The sequence below is a fragment of the Nicotiana sylvestris genome, chromosome 3 (assembly GCF_000393655.2).
Source record: "Nicotiana sylvestris chromosome 3, ASM39365v2, whole genome shotgun sequence".
Taxonomy (NCBI): domain Eukaryota; kingdom Viridiplantae; phylum Streptophyta; class Magnoliopsida; order Solanales; family Solanaceae; genus Nicotiana; species Nicotiana sylvestris.
The window spans coordinates 178348716-178365877 of NC_091059.1; the positions used below are offsets into that span (position 1 = coordinate 178348716).

The following is a 17162-nucleotide window of genomic DNA, read 5'->3' on the forward strand; positions in this document are numbered from 1 at the left end:
GAAGTTTTAAATTCATTATAATTGTCTACTTGTTTGTATGTACATTAGAATACCTCTTTCATAAGAATCATGTAGGTGTTTGTTTATGTATAACTGGACATGCCTTTTGTATTAGTTTAGTGAGAAAACTGCCCATGTATGCTTAGTTAGAAGGATTGATGGTATAAGTAATTCCTGTTCTGTTACTTCAGTATTATTTGTTAAATAGTATATATCAAAAGCATGTTAGGCCATTTATATTATTCTTAAACATTCAATAGTTATCTCATTGAACGAATGGCCTGTTTCTGAAACTGATAGGAACATTGTTTAATTAAGATAACATTAGTTAATTTCATGCATGTAAATGGTTTAGGATTAAAAAAAAAAGTTAGATTTCCAAGTTCTTTCATTCCAGTAGAATGCCACTTTAAATTTGCAGAAACATGTTAATAAAATGACACCATTTTTTGCAAGCTATGAATATGTGTAGAAACCATTAACTAGACCCTATTGGATTAAGGATGGCCCGGGTCCAGTTTTACCCCATATACGTTGGACTTGGGCCCAATAAATGGCAAACGGATCGCCCTTATTGCATCATTTTCAGAATTAACGAATCGTATTCGAAACTTAACTATAATAACCCGCAAGCATGTAAATAAATTAGGTACTTTTCTTATTTTATTTTAGAGATGGACGGAAATAGAAAAACATAGTTACTATAGGACGATCCTTTAAAATAAAATGAGGCGTGCCTCGCCAGAGAATCACAAGTTGCGGGGCCCTCGATAAAAGACATAATAATTGGATAGACTTCGGGATCGGCCGTTTAGTGAACTCTATGGTGCTTCCCCAAAAATAACAATACGCTAGTCTCTTTAGGACGCGTCTTTAATAAATTACGTCCCTAAACTCGGGTGCATATTTATGTGACCTAAATTCAAATCTTAACGGAGTCGAAATGTGTCAACAACCGCGGGTGCATTGATTGCGACGTAGTTCGAGACGCGTTTCCACAACGTTGCAATATCTTTAAAAAATAATAATAAAGCGGTAAATAATTAAAATTGCATTATAGTTTTGAACATGTATTAAAATCAGATATTTAAGCCATTACAATAATTTAAGCGACCGTGCTTGAACCACGGGATCCGGGGGTGTCTAACACCTTACCTCAGGTCAATAGAATTTCTTACTTAGAATTTCTGGTTCGCAGACTTCATTTGGAAAGTCAAATATTTTCCTCGAATTGGGATTTAAGATAAACCGGTGACTTGGGACACCAAAAAATCAAACATATCCCAAGTGGCGACTCTGAAATAATTGAATAATCCCATTTCGAATATTGTCACTTAAATTGGAAAAACTCCCTTGTGCTTTTATCCCTCGGGGTAGGTGCGTGTAAAAAGGAGGTGTGACAGTGATTCAAACCCAACATATATTCCGATCCTTCTTTGTGGTCCCATCTTACTACGTTGTGGTGGTGCTACTGGCACATATACAGCACATCCGAAAATTCGTAGATGGACAATATTTGGTTCATGACCAAAAACTAATTGTGACGGAGAATATTTATTATAATGTGTCGGACTGAGACAGATAAGTGATGTTGCATGCAAGATAGCATGGCCCCAAGCAGTAGTGGGCAATTTTGTTTTCATAAGTAGTGATCTTGCTATCAATTGCAGGCGTTTAATAAATGACTCTGCAAGGCCATTTTGAGTATGAACATAAGCTACAGGATGTTCAACTTTTATCCCAACGGATAGACAATAATCATCAAAAGCTTGAGATGAGAATTCTCCAGCATTATCAAGGCGAATAGCCTTTATAGGATAATCTGGGAATTGTGCCCTTAATCGAATTATTTGGGCTAATAGCTTTGCAAACGCCAGGTTGCGAGATGATAGTAGGCACACATGAGGCCATCTTGAAGATGCATCTATTAGGACCATAAAATATCTAAACAACCCACTTGGTGGGTGAATAGGTCCACATATATCCCCATGTATACGCTCTAAAAAGGTAGGGGATTCAATACCAACCTTCATTGGTGATGGTCTAGTGATCATTTTTCCTTGATAACAAGCATCACAAGAAAATTCGTCATTTGTAAGAATCTTCAAGTTCTTTAATGGATGCCCACTCGAATTTTCAGTAATTCGTCTCATCATTATTGATCCGGGATGGCCCAAACGGCCATGCCAAAGCACAAAAGTATTTGAATCCGTAAACTTCTGGTTTACGATAGAGTGTGCTTCAATTGTACTAATTTTTGAATAGTATAAGCCAGAAGATAAAGTTGGTAACTTTTCTACAATGCATTTCTGGCCAGAAATATTCTTTGTAATACAAAGATATTCCCTGTTCATTTCATCTATTGTCTCAACATGATACCCATTTCGGCGGATATCTATAAAACTCAACAAGTTTCTTCGGGACTTGGAGGAGAACAATGCATTGTCTATAATAAGTTTTGTTCCCTTAGACAGAAATATTATGGCTCTTCCGGAGCCTTCAATCAAACTTATATTACCAGAAATTGTTGAAACATTTGCTTTTTCCTTATGCAAATAAGAAAAGTATTTCTGATCGTTGAATATGGCATGAGTTGTTCCACTATCAATAACACAAATATCTTCATGATTTGTCTTTGATCCAAACATAATTTGAGGGTTATCCATATTCTTCAAAATAACATAAATAAAATATATTATAGTAAACATCATTATCAAAGCATAACTTTTATTTATGTACAACAATTACATAACCATACTATCTATTACAAACAATAAAAATTAAAATATTTACATTTCTACAGATTTACTACCGATTACATGACTTGTTTCTCCTTCTAGGAGTGCAAAGTAATCAGCTACATCCAAATGCATGAAGTCTAAATTATCTTCAGAAATAAAATTTGCTTCAGCATTTTTCTCTGTCTTCTTCAGCGAGGCTTGATAAAACTCAACCAGGTGCTTTGGCGTATGACAGGTACGTGACCAGTGCCCTTTTCCTCCACATCTATATCATGCATTTTCTACATTTGGCGCTTGCACCGCTTCATGCTTTTGTTCCTTCCTTTTCCACTGCTGGTGGTGAGGAGGCTTCTTTGGTGCATTATTATTACCATGATTGGGGTTTCTTCCCCGACCACGGCCATGACCACGACTGGGGCCACGACCTCTTCCACGTTTAGCTTGGTGGAAGTTCGTCTCATTCACTTCAGGGAATGGACAAGAACCAATAGGTCGGCTTTCATGATTTTTCATTAATAGCCCATTATGTTGCTCTGCTATAAGAAGATGTGAGATAAGTTCAGAATACTTTTTAAATCCCATCTCTCGATATTGCTGCTGCAGGAGCATATTCGAGGCATGAAAAGTGGTGAAAGTTTTCTCCAACATATCATGATCAGTAATATTATCACCACATAATTTTAATTGGGAAATAATTCTGAACATAGCAGAATTATACTCACTGATAGATTTAAAATCTTGTAGCCTTAGATGAGTCCAATCATAACGTGCCTGTGGAAGAACGACCATCTTCAGGTGGTCATATCTATCTTTCAAATTATTCCACAGTATGACTGGATCTTTAATAGTGAGATATTCCATTTTCAGGCCCTCATCAAGGTGATGGCGTAGGAATATCATTGCTTTGGCACGGTCTTGGTTTGATGCCTGATTTTTATCCTTGATGGTGTCTGCCAGACCCATCGCATCAAGATGAATTTCAGCATCAAGCACCCAAGACATGTAGCTTTTGCCCGATATATCCAGGGCTACAAATTCAAGTTTAGAAAGATTTGACATTATTTAGGAAAAGAAAGTTCTTACCTCTAATACTTTCAAAGTATTTGCTCGAGATGTCAGAGTCTCGTGCTGATAACGTGTTATAAAATAAAGACTGTAAAGTAAAGACAAGTATAGAGAGAAACTGTTATATTATTCGAATTCAAACTGATGTACATAATGAACTGAAATCTCTTCTATTTATAGAAGAAAGGAAGTTGTTGTGTAAGCTGCTACTATATCAGATATGGATAATCTTCTACTGAGAGCAATGTTTATCCATAACGGAGTACTGAAAGGATAAGCTTATTATACCCGATATGGATAATCTTCTACCGGGGGTAATATTTATCCATAACCGGGTACTGAAAGGATAAGCTTATTATACTCGGTATGGATAATCTTCTACCGGGGGTAATGTTTATCCATAACTGGACACTTAAAGGATAAACTTATTATACCCGGTATGAATACCGGGTACCGAAGTGATAAGCTTCTTCAGGAAGTTTATTTCCAATAGAGTACTAAATAGATAAACATATTTACGGTGAAGTCCCATATGAATAAGCTTCTTCAAGAAGCTTATTTACAACGAAGTACTAAATGAACATCCATAATATAATATATTTATAAAAACAACTATATATGTTAAGTACTAACGTTGTGGCTTAATAATAAAGGTATGATGGTGATAAAAAAAAAGTAGAGGGTTAATTTTATGTATAATCACGAAAGTTTTCCTACTTATTAGAAGAGGGAACACAAGCACCTCTCCGTCAACATGCGTGCCTGGCAAAGGGGTATTTTTAAAATTACAACTTTTTTCAGACTGCATTCATTATTTTCATTGGTCCATATAGGGTGTTAGTATAGCTATTTTGCTTTTGATTTACTGTACAGACATTTTAGCCCTAAATATGTGGGCCCCATCTGAACTTTCATTCATATCTCTTCCTGAATTTGTTTTTATAGTGGACACGTGGTCACACAGAGAGAACTATCTTCTCTCTAGGCTTATGTTGTCTATTATAGCTAAAACAAATAAAAAGTAATGATGGCAAGTACTTTTTAAAAGGGATTTTTACCTATCTATACCATATATGAAACCTTATTACCCTCAATGTTTAAGGTTTGATTTAATTACAAACCCGTATACCAAATTACCAATCCTATACCATACTTAATTAAGGGTCTAATTAATGGGCAGTTTTTACTCCTTAATTAAAGGTATCCATATATCCCACGTTTCTCTCTCCCCTTAATTCCTAAGATCTGACCATATTCGTTTTCCCCCTCCCATTTCTTTCTCTTCTCCATTCCTCCTTCTTCTCAAAAAATACAGAGATGAGACCCATTGAGTATATCATCTTCATCGTGGTAGATGTTTTCTGCCATCTGCCAGATTTGTAGTATATTGTCTTCAGCAACACTAGCGACGACCCAATCTTCACATGGGTTCCATGAGAAGTCAGAATTTTTACTTGTATGGCCACCATGAATAAAGAGCAACTCCGGTGGCCCATCTTCTGCATCTTCTGCTGTTTTGTTCTTCATCAATCCTATAAAAATTGATTTGTAATTTATTTGTAGAAATTTTATAGATAAAGAGAAAATTTTATAGTCAACATTTTTTTTCAACATAGATTGTAGTGTAATTGTACTATAAATGTAGTAATTTTGTAGATACCCTTCAAAACAATACTGCTTTATACATATGTAAACTGATTTGTAGTTTCTTTGTAGATTTTTTGTAGATATCTACAAACTAGATACATTGAATTTTAATATCCCAATTCTCATTTCAATTGTAGCATAATTGGCATTTTCGACATAATTGTAGACGATTTGTAGAAGTTTTAGTCTTCCCAATCTACAATTTATCTACAATTTATCTACAATTCTATAATTTATCTACAATTTATCTACAATTTCTGGAAATATGTCGTCTTCTTCTTCTTCTTCTTCTTCTTCTTCTTCTTCTTCTTCTTCTTCTTCTTCTTCTTCTTCTTCTTCTTCTTCTTCTTCTTCTTCTTCAATATGAAATTCAGTCAAAACCAAGTCTAATCTTCACCAAAACCCCTCAAAATTGAGATATAAACTCCTAAACATATTCCGAATTATTTACAACAACACCCAATCCAAACAAATAATGATTTTTGAAAACCCAAATTTGAATTCAAAGCTTTCAAGCTTTTTAATGGCTATCAATGGTGGAAAATATATGGAAGAACAGATTTTTTCAACTTTGAGTTGTTGAAACTCGAAAATTTGAATTGTTCGTTCTTTTTTTTTCGAGAATTTGAATTGTAGTTCTGGAGAAAAATACGCAGATGAAAAATCTCCTTTCCCTTTTTAAAAATTGAATTTAATGTAGAATCAATTAACACCAAGATTCTCTTCTTAATTTTAGCGCGTTTTTTGGGAATATTCTGCCCTTTTAATGCCTAATAGTCGAATGATATATAAATTGTAGTTAAAGTGTGGACGGACAGGTAATTAACAAACTATGCACATTTAGGGTAATAAGGTTTCATATATGGTATAGTTAGGAAAAAATTCCTTTTTAAAAATCAAACTCCAAATATTATCATTACTATTATTACACCAATGTGTACTCTCTCCATTTCTAACTAATTTTTTTACATGCCTATTCTAATGTAATAAATACTAATGAATTTATACGTGAAATAAATGATATGCTGGCAACTCATTTTTTTACAAATTAACTAATCTTATTTGAAGAATTCACAAATTGTTTAATAGTTATTATTTTAATTAGTAACGTTGAATCATAAATGCAAAAAAAAATCTATAATAAATTAAGAAAACTAAACTTATAGATAGAAATTTTAAGGGAAACACATAAATTGCTTGACCAATTAAAACTAAAACGATTTAAAATTAAATTATACATAAATACCGCACTATGTAAAGTTATTCAACTACTGCTCATAGAATTTTAAGAAGTGTAATCTTAGGAGTTGTTTCACATGGTTATATGGAAATTATACTGCATGAATTACAACATGGGGATTAAATAAGAACGAGATTATTTAGTGAATATATTTTTATTAGTAGATTTCATCATTATTAGATTAAACGTAAAATATCATCGTATATTTCAAACACGTGTTTGCTTTTATACTAGATAAATTTGAATAAACTCTTAATTCAAATTTTAACTTTATTTTTTTAAGACTTTAAAAAAAACATTGGAGAGGATAAATATATTATTTTATTGTCATATCTTGTGATTAGCAATATCAAAATTCAAATTTCGACCACGTCGCAACATAAGGTTATCCCAAGAAAAATATAAGGAACACAAGAGCGTCCTGCTTGAATTCTTTAGTTCAGGCGCTACATTTGTAGTCAATTGGAAATTATATTACTTTCTTTGGCCATGTGAGCAATTAAGCTTCGTTTGTATTTTTTAGTTTAATTAATAAGCTAGCAAATTTTAACTATTTTTTTAATACTTAAATATGTACTGTCAAAATATCCAAAGGACAAAGTAGCTACTATGAAGTTCACCGTATATTTTGAACATGAAAAACTAAAAAAATGTTTGTCCTGTTATTCATTTCCTTCATTCTCCTATGATTAGAGAATGAATTGTTAAAGTCAACAACGAAATGCATATATCCATTTGTTTTCTCATAATAGAATTTTATAAATCTCAAAATGAAGATACAAAGGACCACTTAGTTAAAAAATTTATAATATAAATAATTTTCTTAATTATATATGTTGAAATATTAAATGATACTTTTTGAATAAGAAACATCATTACCAGAGAACCTATGCACGACCATTTTAAATAATAACATATAAGTTAGGTAAAATTTTTACTTATGCTAATTAATGAACTCGATCATGAAGCAAGCTACTTTTACAGTTTGATTTTTACGTGATAGTAGGGACCAACAAAATTATGATACTCTTTCCTTTTAAATGATTTCAAGTAATATAAGATTAACTCTAGGATCCTTTCAAGATAGACTTTAATAGAAGTTTTTTCCATAATAAAAAGAAATTATACTCGAGTATTTAGCATACTTGGAGGCAGAGTTAGAATTTGAAGTTTACAATTATGGATTCTAATCTTTTTAATTTATTGTCTAAACTAATATTTTATATATATCCAAATACATGACTTAAATCAAAATTATATGATTCGATCAAACCCCGTAGTTAACACTTTAACTCTACTCTTGAGCATACTGTTATTGGGCTCGTGCGTAGCACAGGCTATCCTTACTAGTATTTATTATAATAATAAAGATATGATATTATTTTTTGAGTGTAGTAAAATATTGAGCTTTATCATTATAAGTTTTTTAACACCTAAAGATATAAAATTATTTTTCGTCTCACTAGTTGAATTTTTACCTACTATAATAGCAAAATCATAAATTTTTATCCATTATACCTTGGTATAATAGTAAAGTCACCTTTGATGAGTCGGTCTTGTCATTTAATGAGCAAAGTTTAATGATTTTAGTATGATTGTGTGTATAATTCAGCTACTTTAATAAGCTAGAATATAATTTTGTGACTTTATAAGTATAACTAGGGAATTTATCCGCGCTTCGTGCAGTTATAATAAATATCATACAATATAAAATAAATATGTAATTCTTAGTTGAGTTATATATTAAATACATGAATGTATTATATGCATTTGATTTGTTCTTTTCACTAAATAGTAAAACATTTAATAAAAATGAAGTGAAAAATAAAGAAACTAAAAATAAAAAAGAAAATCTCTCTATTTTTTGTATCGATCTTCTTTTTCTTTCCTTTTCAATTCCCTAATCTCTCTACTATTTTTTTCTCTTTTTCTCTCTATTCGTATCTTATACTGTCTCTACAAATTATTTTTTCTTTTCTTTCCTTCTATTTCTTTTCCCTACAACTGCTTTTTCAATTTGCCTCATTAAATTTAACCTTTTGGTAATATATTATTCAAAAACCTTTGGGGGAAAATCTTAATTTTTTTACCACATCCAATTTAATTCTTGGGAGTTACTATATATACAAAACCTTAAATAAAAGAATCGAAAATAATTAAAATTGTTACACTTCTAATTAGGCAAGAGAAAAATGCGAAAAAGTGATGAAAAATAATTGGTCATTTTAGTTTTGGAGAAGTGTCACGTTATATCTCTATAAGTTAGATACAAATCTTATTCTTCACGCAATGACCTATAATCTATTAATAAAATCTAGCAAAATATAAGAACTTCTATACCATATATTTTATATTCTCCAAAACAAAACAAAAAACAAATAAGAAAAATGCTTGTAACACCAGAGTCACCATTGTGATACTATGATTCATATACAACACACACAAAAATAAAATAGCAAAAGTGACTTGAAAATAAAAGTTGCATACAAACCACAAAAGTAATGAAAATTCATAGAAAAGCTTGCCAAAATTAATCATGCATCATTAAAATAAAAGCTTGCCAAATTTCTTCACCAGCTCTTGAAACTTGATAGGAAGATATTTTTAGTATCATCACCATCTTGACCTTGGTTTATTCCATATACATAAACATTGTCTGATATGTATAAGTATAGATGCACAAGCATTTGCTGGAATATTTGGTTTTACTCTAATTTTAACATGTAATACGGAATATTGTTAAAACGAAAAAGAACTTGAAAATTCACCAGTTATATAGTTCAAATAAAACCAGAGATCACAATATATAGTTGGATTGGAAATTGGGTGGTCAAGCAGAAAATTGAAAAGATCAAAATATAGATAACAGATTAAATACAATTTAATACTAATAATTGTATAATTACTTATAATAACGATTTGAAAAATGAAATGAAGAGCTTTCATGGGATTTGTGAAGAAAAATAAGAAGAGTGGGCAGAAATCGTTTCTCATTAGAATGCTAATACTCACTCATCAGCTTTATTTTACACATTTTCTTCTTTAAGTCATTAAAGCTGCTTATTTTGCCCAATTAAATTGAATCCCTTCCTCTCTCTTATTTAATATTCATAATTAATGTATATAATGAAAGATGTAATTCAATTCCAAAATTTCCTCCTCTTTCGTTATTTAAACTCATAACAGTAATTATATAGGAAAAACATTTTAATAATGAAAATTGTACTAAAATGATGATGAAAGTCCAAAACAACATGAAAAAAGATAAATAAGAATGTTGGCTTTAGACAGTGGCGGATGCAGCGTAAAATCTACGGGTTCAACTGAACCCATAACTTTCGACGCGGAGTAAATTTTTTTTATGTAAAAAGTCATTAAAATTACAAAAATAGTAGATATGAACCCATAAATTTAAAAATACAATGAGTTCAATGTTAAAAGCCTTAAAATTGAACCCATAAGATTTAAATCCTGAATTCGCCTCTGGCTTTAGATGACTGCCACATCATCTTGCCAATTCCCACCTTTATATTTATATATATAGATGAATAAAACTTTGATTTTACTATTATTGCAAATAATATTCAATTACTTATAAAAATAATTTTGTGATTTGACTATTTCAGCAAATAAAATTCAACGAGCATATATAAAATTAACTCATGTACGAAGAGTTGGGTTAAAGGAAAGTTTGGTATGGATTATGGAAGTGACGAGTTTAAATCCATTTATTTTTCAATTAAATATGAAGGTTCGGTTTAGTAAATTCTCAAAAAGGTCGCTGACACAAGAAGCGACCTACTGTTAGGTGGGGCTCACAAAACCGGTTTTAAGATAGTGGACCCAATAATTCCCCTAAACTTCCACGTTACAAATATTCACCAATTGCCTGTAAAATAACCCTTTAGCTTCCATTTAATTACAGTTATACCCTTCCTGCTCTCTATTGTACTATACTACTCTTTCATAAGAGAAAAATTTACTCTCTAACATTTTTCACTTGGTTCCAAAGACACATTTCTTTAGATAGAAAAGAAACGTAATAGAAAGTGAAAAAAAAATCCAAGAAAAATAAAGTATTCAAGATAAAATTTGCAAAGAAAAACATTAGAAATGCTATAAATTTGAAGAAGAAAAGAAATATGAGTCGTTAGTGTGATTGATTTTTTCCTTTTAAATATTCCAATTAATGCCAATAACCATGTTCTTAGAAGAGTTCGTGTCTTTTTTTTCTTGAGCCGACGGTCCGTCGGAAGCAACCTCTTTACTACTTCGGAATAGGGGTAAGGTCTGCGTACACACTACCTTCTCCAGACCTATTAGTGAGATTTTACTGGATTGTTGTTATTGTTAGAAGAGTTCGTATCAATAAAATTCCTTAAAGCTTGTTTGATTTCTCGTTTACAAAAAAGATTACCCGACATAAAACTCTATGTCATTCAATGCGAAGTTTGGCTATGGAATTTCTCACATATGGTTTGTTCAGCTAGGGTTTTAAGTTTGAACAGAGAAAGGAAAGATCCACCATCCATGCTATGTTGCATTTCCATTTCTATATAAGTAAATTACTTTTATTAAGAGAAACATTAATTATGTAATTTAAAATTCGTCCCACATTCCTAACATACTTTTCGAGCCATCTTGATTTCTCCTAACATGCTTGTTGGCTCATTTTCAAGAGGATTGTTTACACATATAGCTGGGGTTGGGCACAGTTTGGCAAATCTGAAACCCAAACCGAAATTTGATTTTTTTTTTGAATTTTTGGTTTGGATTTTTGAATTACGGATTAGATTTTGGATTTAATTTTTAAAATTTTTGGATTTCGGATTGGATATAGGATTTGGTACTTGTGATTTTTGGATATATGAAAATCTGAAATTTTTATACTTTATATTTAGCCCATTATCCATATGCCAATAATAATAATAATAAGTTCAATACCCTACCCATTAGATATTATCTCATCTATTCAATATTAATTACAAAGTTACTGTCAGAATACTTTTCATTGGACATGATTTTACTATTGCTACTTCTTATCGGCCGTATTAATATCTCTGTTGTATTTTTTGATAATAATTTCATTGCTTAAATGCTTTATTTGGATGATTGCGGCAAGAATGTGGAACTTTTCAGGCAATTTAACATAAGTACTTCATTTGCATATTCATTTTTGTAAAAAGTGGAAGTATCTCAACTTATACGCTCAAAACTGAAAATCCATAATACCCAAATCGAGTAACCCGAAACTAAACTTAAAAAATCCGATGTAATCCGAACTTATTGGGATTGGATTTGGATTATCATTTCTTTAATCCGAAAACCAAAATTCTCATATCCAATTCGAACTGCCCGAACGCCCACCCCTACATATAGCCGGCCAAATTCACTGTTTATTTTTCCTAGCTAGTATACATAAATTATACTGAGTATGCACAACTATACAAATATTATAGATGAAGACAGCTATATTGACGCCAAATTAGAAGAAAGAAAGAAGAAACAGGTTCAATCCCACAAAGAGGTGGTTGATTTTGGACTTTGATAGCAACCCCCATATATTCCAATTCAATTGCAGTCCGCTATTTTTATATACACTGCTAACAGATTTGAAATCTTAATTGGTGCAACTGTCATTCTCCTTTGAAATGGAATGAATAGCCAATAGCCATTGACCTCCATGTCTATGTTTTGTCGTTCCAAATAGTCCTTTTCATGTCACAAAATCAACTTTGGTTACTACATAGCAAGCATCAACTACCCCACATTCCCACAACAACCGGCCTTGCTTTTGGCACAATAATTTGGTGGTCCATAACATGAACATCCTTTTGTTCATTGAATAGGTCAACCATATACCTCAAAGACAAATTACCAAAAAACTTGGAAAATGAATCTCTAGCTAGGAGGAGAGAAGGAGGGTAGGGAACTTTAAGCAAAATTGAAGAAACTTGCTTGGAATATCAAGCTCTGATTCTATGCTATGTAGGACACATATAAAAGTGTATATGGATATTCTCTTTGCACATGTATTTCCATACCTTTATACAACCACAGATAGGCTGGAAAAGGTATTTAAAAAATTGAAAGGAAAAAGAGAAGGTAGAGATAGCAAAAGAATGAATTTTCAAGGGCCCCTAAGCAGCCCATATCATATCTAAAACCGAGTGTTCAAGAAAGTTTACAGCTCATGGTTTCTATAACTGCAAAAACTTGTCTAACTCTCTCCTTGCCCAAGTCTTAGTTACCCTTCTCTTTATCTCTAATTGTCATCTCATGTTGCAGCATCGAGGTTTGCCTAGCTGTTGCAGTTTGTTCCACATGCAGATCATCTGCCTAGGTGATTGGTAATGAGCTGAGTAATAATCATCTACACATCCAGATTGCGAGAACTTCAAGCTGTGTACATATTCCACTGGTCTTGAGCTATTGAATTTCTCAACCCACATTCCCATGCTCACGTCCTCCATCTTGAACAACTGCGAGTCAGGGAGCTTAGTTAGATATTTCATTGAACTGACACAGACGGATAGGAAGCGAGAATTTGTGCCTACCTTTAAGTTATGACTATCAAACTCTGAGACAACGAAGCTGGCAATGTCTGATGAAACAATGTAGCCAGGTCCATTTGCATAAGACGGATAATCTTCTTCTGGCCATTCCTGAGACAACACAGAGAAAGGGAAACAGAATAAGATACTCAGATTTCACGGTATAGAACAAGGACACAGAGATTAAAAGGGAGCAACCAGACAACATCCAGAAAATTACTCCATGAAGACAACTACTTAGTTGGTGCATGTGTTGTGAAACTAGTGCATCATTAATCTAAATACCCTCCAATTAATCTCTTGAGAACACTCACCTAACTCAAGTATTGGTTATTCAGTATTATGTGGTAATTATGACATCCTCATTAAACCACAAAGCATAAGAAACACGCTTCTGTATGACAGAACTAGGAGTCCAGACTAAAACTTTTTTTGATAAGGTGGAGTCAAGACTAAAACTATCCAGCAGCATTTGCATCTTTTAATACTAGGTAAAGATTCTGAGGAATAAACGCACAAGAATATACGAACTATTACCTCATATGTCACTGCCCATTTACCACTACGTAGGGGTTTATGGTGGTAATTGATATTTCCAATATATAAGCTCCTATTTTCAAGTATTTTATTTACTTCCTTGATAACTGCATCCACTCTCACAAAGGTGTCATCGTCACACTTCATGATATTTTGGGCAGATACTACACGGACCTGCAAACAACCAAAAGTAATGATGAGATCAACTTTTGGGGACAAAACTAATTTCAAAATTTAAGGGAAATCTAGAAAGGTACCCCATATTCACAGATGGCAACTGTTTTCAGAACCACGAGGTCATAGTGATCCATGTAAGGAACAATGACGATGTCACCAAAAAATTCTGCTTCTTTCTTTAGCTCCACATTTACCTCCTTTCTTGCGTGCTGTCAAAATACATCCCAAGTTTAAACATTTTAACAGAACGAATGCCAATGTTAATAGCAAAAGATATTTGCAATATGGTCCATAAGTTACCAATATGTCAACCTACCAATGCAACAAAGAACCGAGCCACAACATTTGAAGATCTGATTAGCTGATGCTGCATCCAAGACCTCCTTATAGCCATTCGCTCAGCAAAATGATTGCCAGCAGAAAGAATACCAATGAACATATCTACAGGCTGATCAAGGAGAGGTGGTGCCTTCCATCTGTTTGACATATCAAGATGTCTCTGAGGAGCAAAATTAGGATGTGTAGAAGGCAAGGAGGCAGCAAACACTGAATCAACATCAATGTCACCGTTCATCCACAAACCAGTGGCATCCTCAAGGGCAAATCCCTAACAGCACAAAGGAGAACCTTAACAATAATCCGATTCAATAATCCTATATGAAGTTGAATGTGGTAGTACATTACTTACAGTTCGGTATGGAAACGAGGTCACATGCCTCCCATCAACATTTATGTGATAGCCCTCAAAGCCGGCACTAAGAGTTAGCACAAATAACTTATCCTCCGAAAATGGGAATGGCCAATCAATAGACACCTTCTTTGTTCGCCCTGTAATAAGCCGGTTTAACCACCATGATGACTTTGATTGCTCAGTATGATTTTCGTCATTATCTCGAATCCAATTTTCACACTTAACCTGTCCATCAACTGCAAAAGAGTCATATGTCACCTATAGATTAATCTACTTCACCATACAACAGACACAAATGTAACTACAATGCATTCTCAGTTAATCCCTTTCTCCTTCAATAATATAAAATCAACAGTCAAGCTTTTAACAGATGCATTACCACAAGCTCCTATTCCCCCAACCCCACCCCACACTGCGCCTGAAATACAGATTTTTAACATAAACTAGTACAAAATGAACAAACTTTTAAGTTCAATTACCCAATAAAACATAGGAGTAAAAGAATTTTCTAAACAATACTTAAAAGATAGTCCAATAAACAAAATTCATTGTTCTCACCAGTCTCCTCATTATCCTTGGACCTCCAGCCATCACACCTTTGTGCTGTCCCCCACTGCATCCTATAACAAGTGTTGTGTTCAATCACGGGCTTCCCACTCCAATCACCCCTCAATCGCGGATTAAAATGCAAAATCCTTGGCGGGTCCTCTCCATCAACTGTCTTCAGCCCCTGTAATTCCATCATAAACTGTGAAACCATCAAGAATTGGCCATTCTTCAGCAAAGATATCTTCGGGTCATGCTCCGAGTGGGCCTTCCTTGGCTTTCCAACAACAGTAATATGAGACCCTAATGTAAGCCCACATGGCAACACCAAAATTCTCCCTTTTTCTTGAAACTCCGACCCGGAAATTGAAATTGAATGGGGGCATTCCTCTGTCTTGTTACTTTTTTCTACAGGAACCACTTCTTGTTTGTGCAATTCAAGCTCTTCCCAGAATTTTTTCCCTACCTCAAATGCCTCCTTTGCTGATTTCAAAATCCCAGAAAACCCATCTGTGCTATTCATATTTACGGAACTGCCATCAAAAACTAAATTTGATAACAAAGTGTGCAATTCTCTGATTTTTCTCTCGGGCCTGGAATTGGATTGATTGGAAATTCCAACCCTAAGTGGGACATCAAGAGGGCGATTTGGGGCCTTTTTTTCTTCCTCGTCCTCTTCACTTTCAAGCACAAAAGTCTTTGAATTCAAATGGCGGTTAGCAAAACCCTCACCCTCCTTAGAAACTAAACTGAACCCAGTTTTGAAAACGAAAGGAACTTCTAAACCCACCATTAAAACATAAACAAGACCTATAAAAATCAAAACTTGGACCGATCTTTGACGACTCAGAGACATGAACATATCAAATTTTGTTCTCTTCATGTTTTAAGAATTCAACTCCAACCCACAATAAACAAAACTATAAACCCCCTCTTTCAATGACCAACGATCATAAATAAATTTTTTCGCAATAAAACAGCTAGGCAAAGAAAGAGGGAGAGCACTAGTGAGAAAAGAAGAGAGAATTAATAAGTCAGCAAAACATGATCACTGACGCGTTTAGTAAGGGGATCATATGAACTTAAGATTATACCATATTTATAAATAGTAAGTAGATAAATAGAGAGAGATTGAACTCAAAAGAATGAAGATAGGCTATTGGGGTCGGTGACCTTCATAGAACAAAAGAAATTTTAATACTTTTTCAATTCAAATTAGAAAGGGTTACTGGTTTGAAAGGGGCCCGAAAGAATATTTTATCAGGTAGTAGTATGTTTAATTGATTCTCTGAAAAGGAAGGAAAAGGAGAGGGGAGAAGTAAAAAGACCTTGGAAATTGTTTGCTAATTAATTTCATATACGCACCTCAAAGTTTTGCGTATTTATCATGATACCCTCTACTTTTTCTGAATGCACAAAATGTTCGAGTTTTTGCTATATTTGAAATGTTTTGTTAATTCCTCAATTTCATTCACAAAACTTAATAGATCGAACGAAACTGATGATGGGAAGTGTCTTGACATTGAATATGAAAAGGTTCCAAGCTATTGTGTGTATTGCAAAATGCAAGGTCACTATGAGAGCCAATGCAGAAACAAGATCCGTGATGAAAGAATAAAAGCTCAAAAGGAAGCTCAACTCAACAAGGAAAAGGAACAAAAAAGAGATAAGCCAAAAGAATATGAATTTCAAACGGTTTCTAAGAAGAAGAGTGCCAAAGTGAGGTTTCAGAACAATAGTCATATGGAGATGGCCAACAAACCTAATGAGCATAACCAGGAAGATCAAAGATCGAATGAAAGGCAAAGCTAGAATCATCAATCAATGAACCAAGATGTGAGAGGTATAGGCAAAAAAATAAAATTGTTATCAATGAGCCTTCCAAGATGCAGAAGCCTCCCATGAAGGAAGATATACCTGGTAAAGGTAAAAACAAAATGGAGGAAGAAACCAAACAAAACAAC

The 17162-nt window shown here is 33.3% G+C and overlaps 1 protein-coding gene across 1 annotated transcript; it reads right to left on the bottom strand.

Moving 5' to 3' along the window:
• Nucleotides 1-12637: 12637 nt before the first annotated feature.
• On the bottom strand, nt 12638-16471 carry LOC104213019 (hydroxyproline O-galactosyltransferase GALT6-like). The gene is made up of 7 exons (XM_009762409.2): nt 15211-16471; nt 14650-14888; nt 14278-14568; nt 14042-14170; nt 13785-13958; nt 13251-13358; nt 12638-13175 (listed from the first exon to the last, which is right to left on the bottom strand). Exons 1-7 carry the CDS (start codon nt 16079-16081, stop codon nt 12966-12968), a joined length of 2022 nt encoding a protein of 673 aa, XP_009760711.1. The 5' UTR covers nt 16082-16471; the 3' UTR covers nt 12638-12965.
• Between the last annotated feature and the right edge of the window lie 691 nt (nt 16472-17162).

Excerpts from the sequence above, each read along its gene's own strand:
- LOC104213019 (XM_009762409.2), bottom strand. The coding sequence starts at position 16,081 with ATGAAGAGAACAAAATTTGATATGTTCATGTCTCTGAGTCGTCAAAGA. Across the intron at positions 14,569-14,649 it reads CCTCGTTTCCATACCGAACT|GGATTTGCCCTTGAGGATGC; the intron begins GTAAGTAATGTA and ends TTGTGCTGTTAG. Across the intron at positions 13,959-14,041 it reads TTGCCATCTGTGAATATGGG|GTCCGTGTAGTATCTGCCCA; the intron begins GTACCTTTCTAG and ends GGTTGTTTGCAG.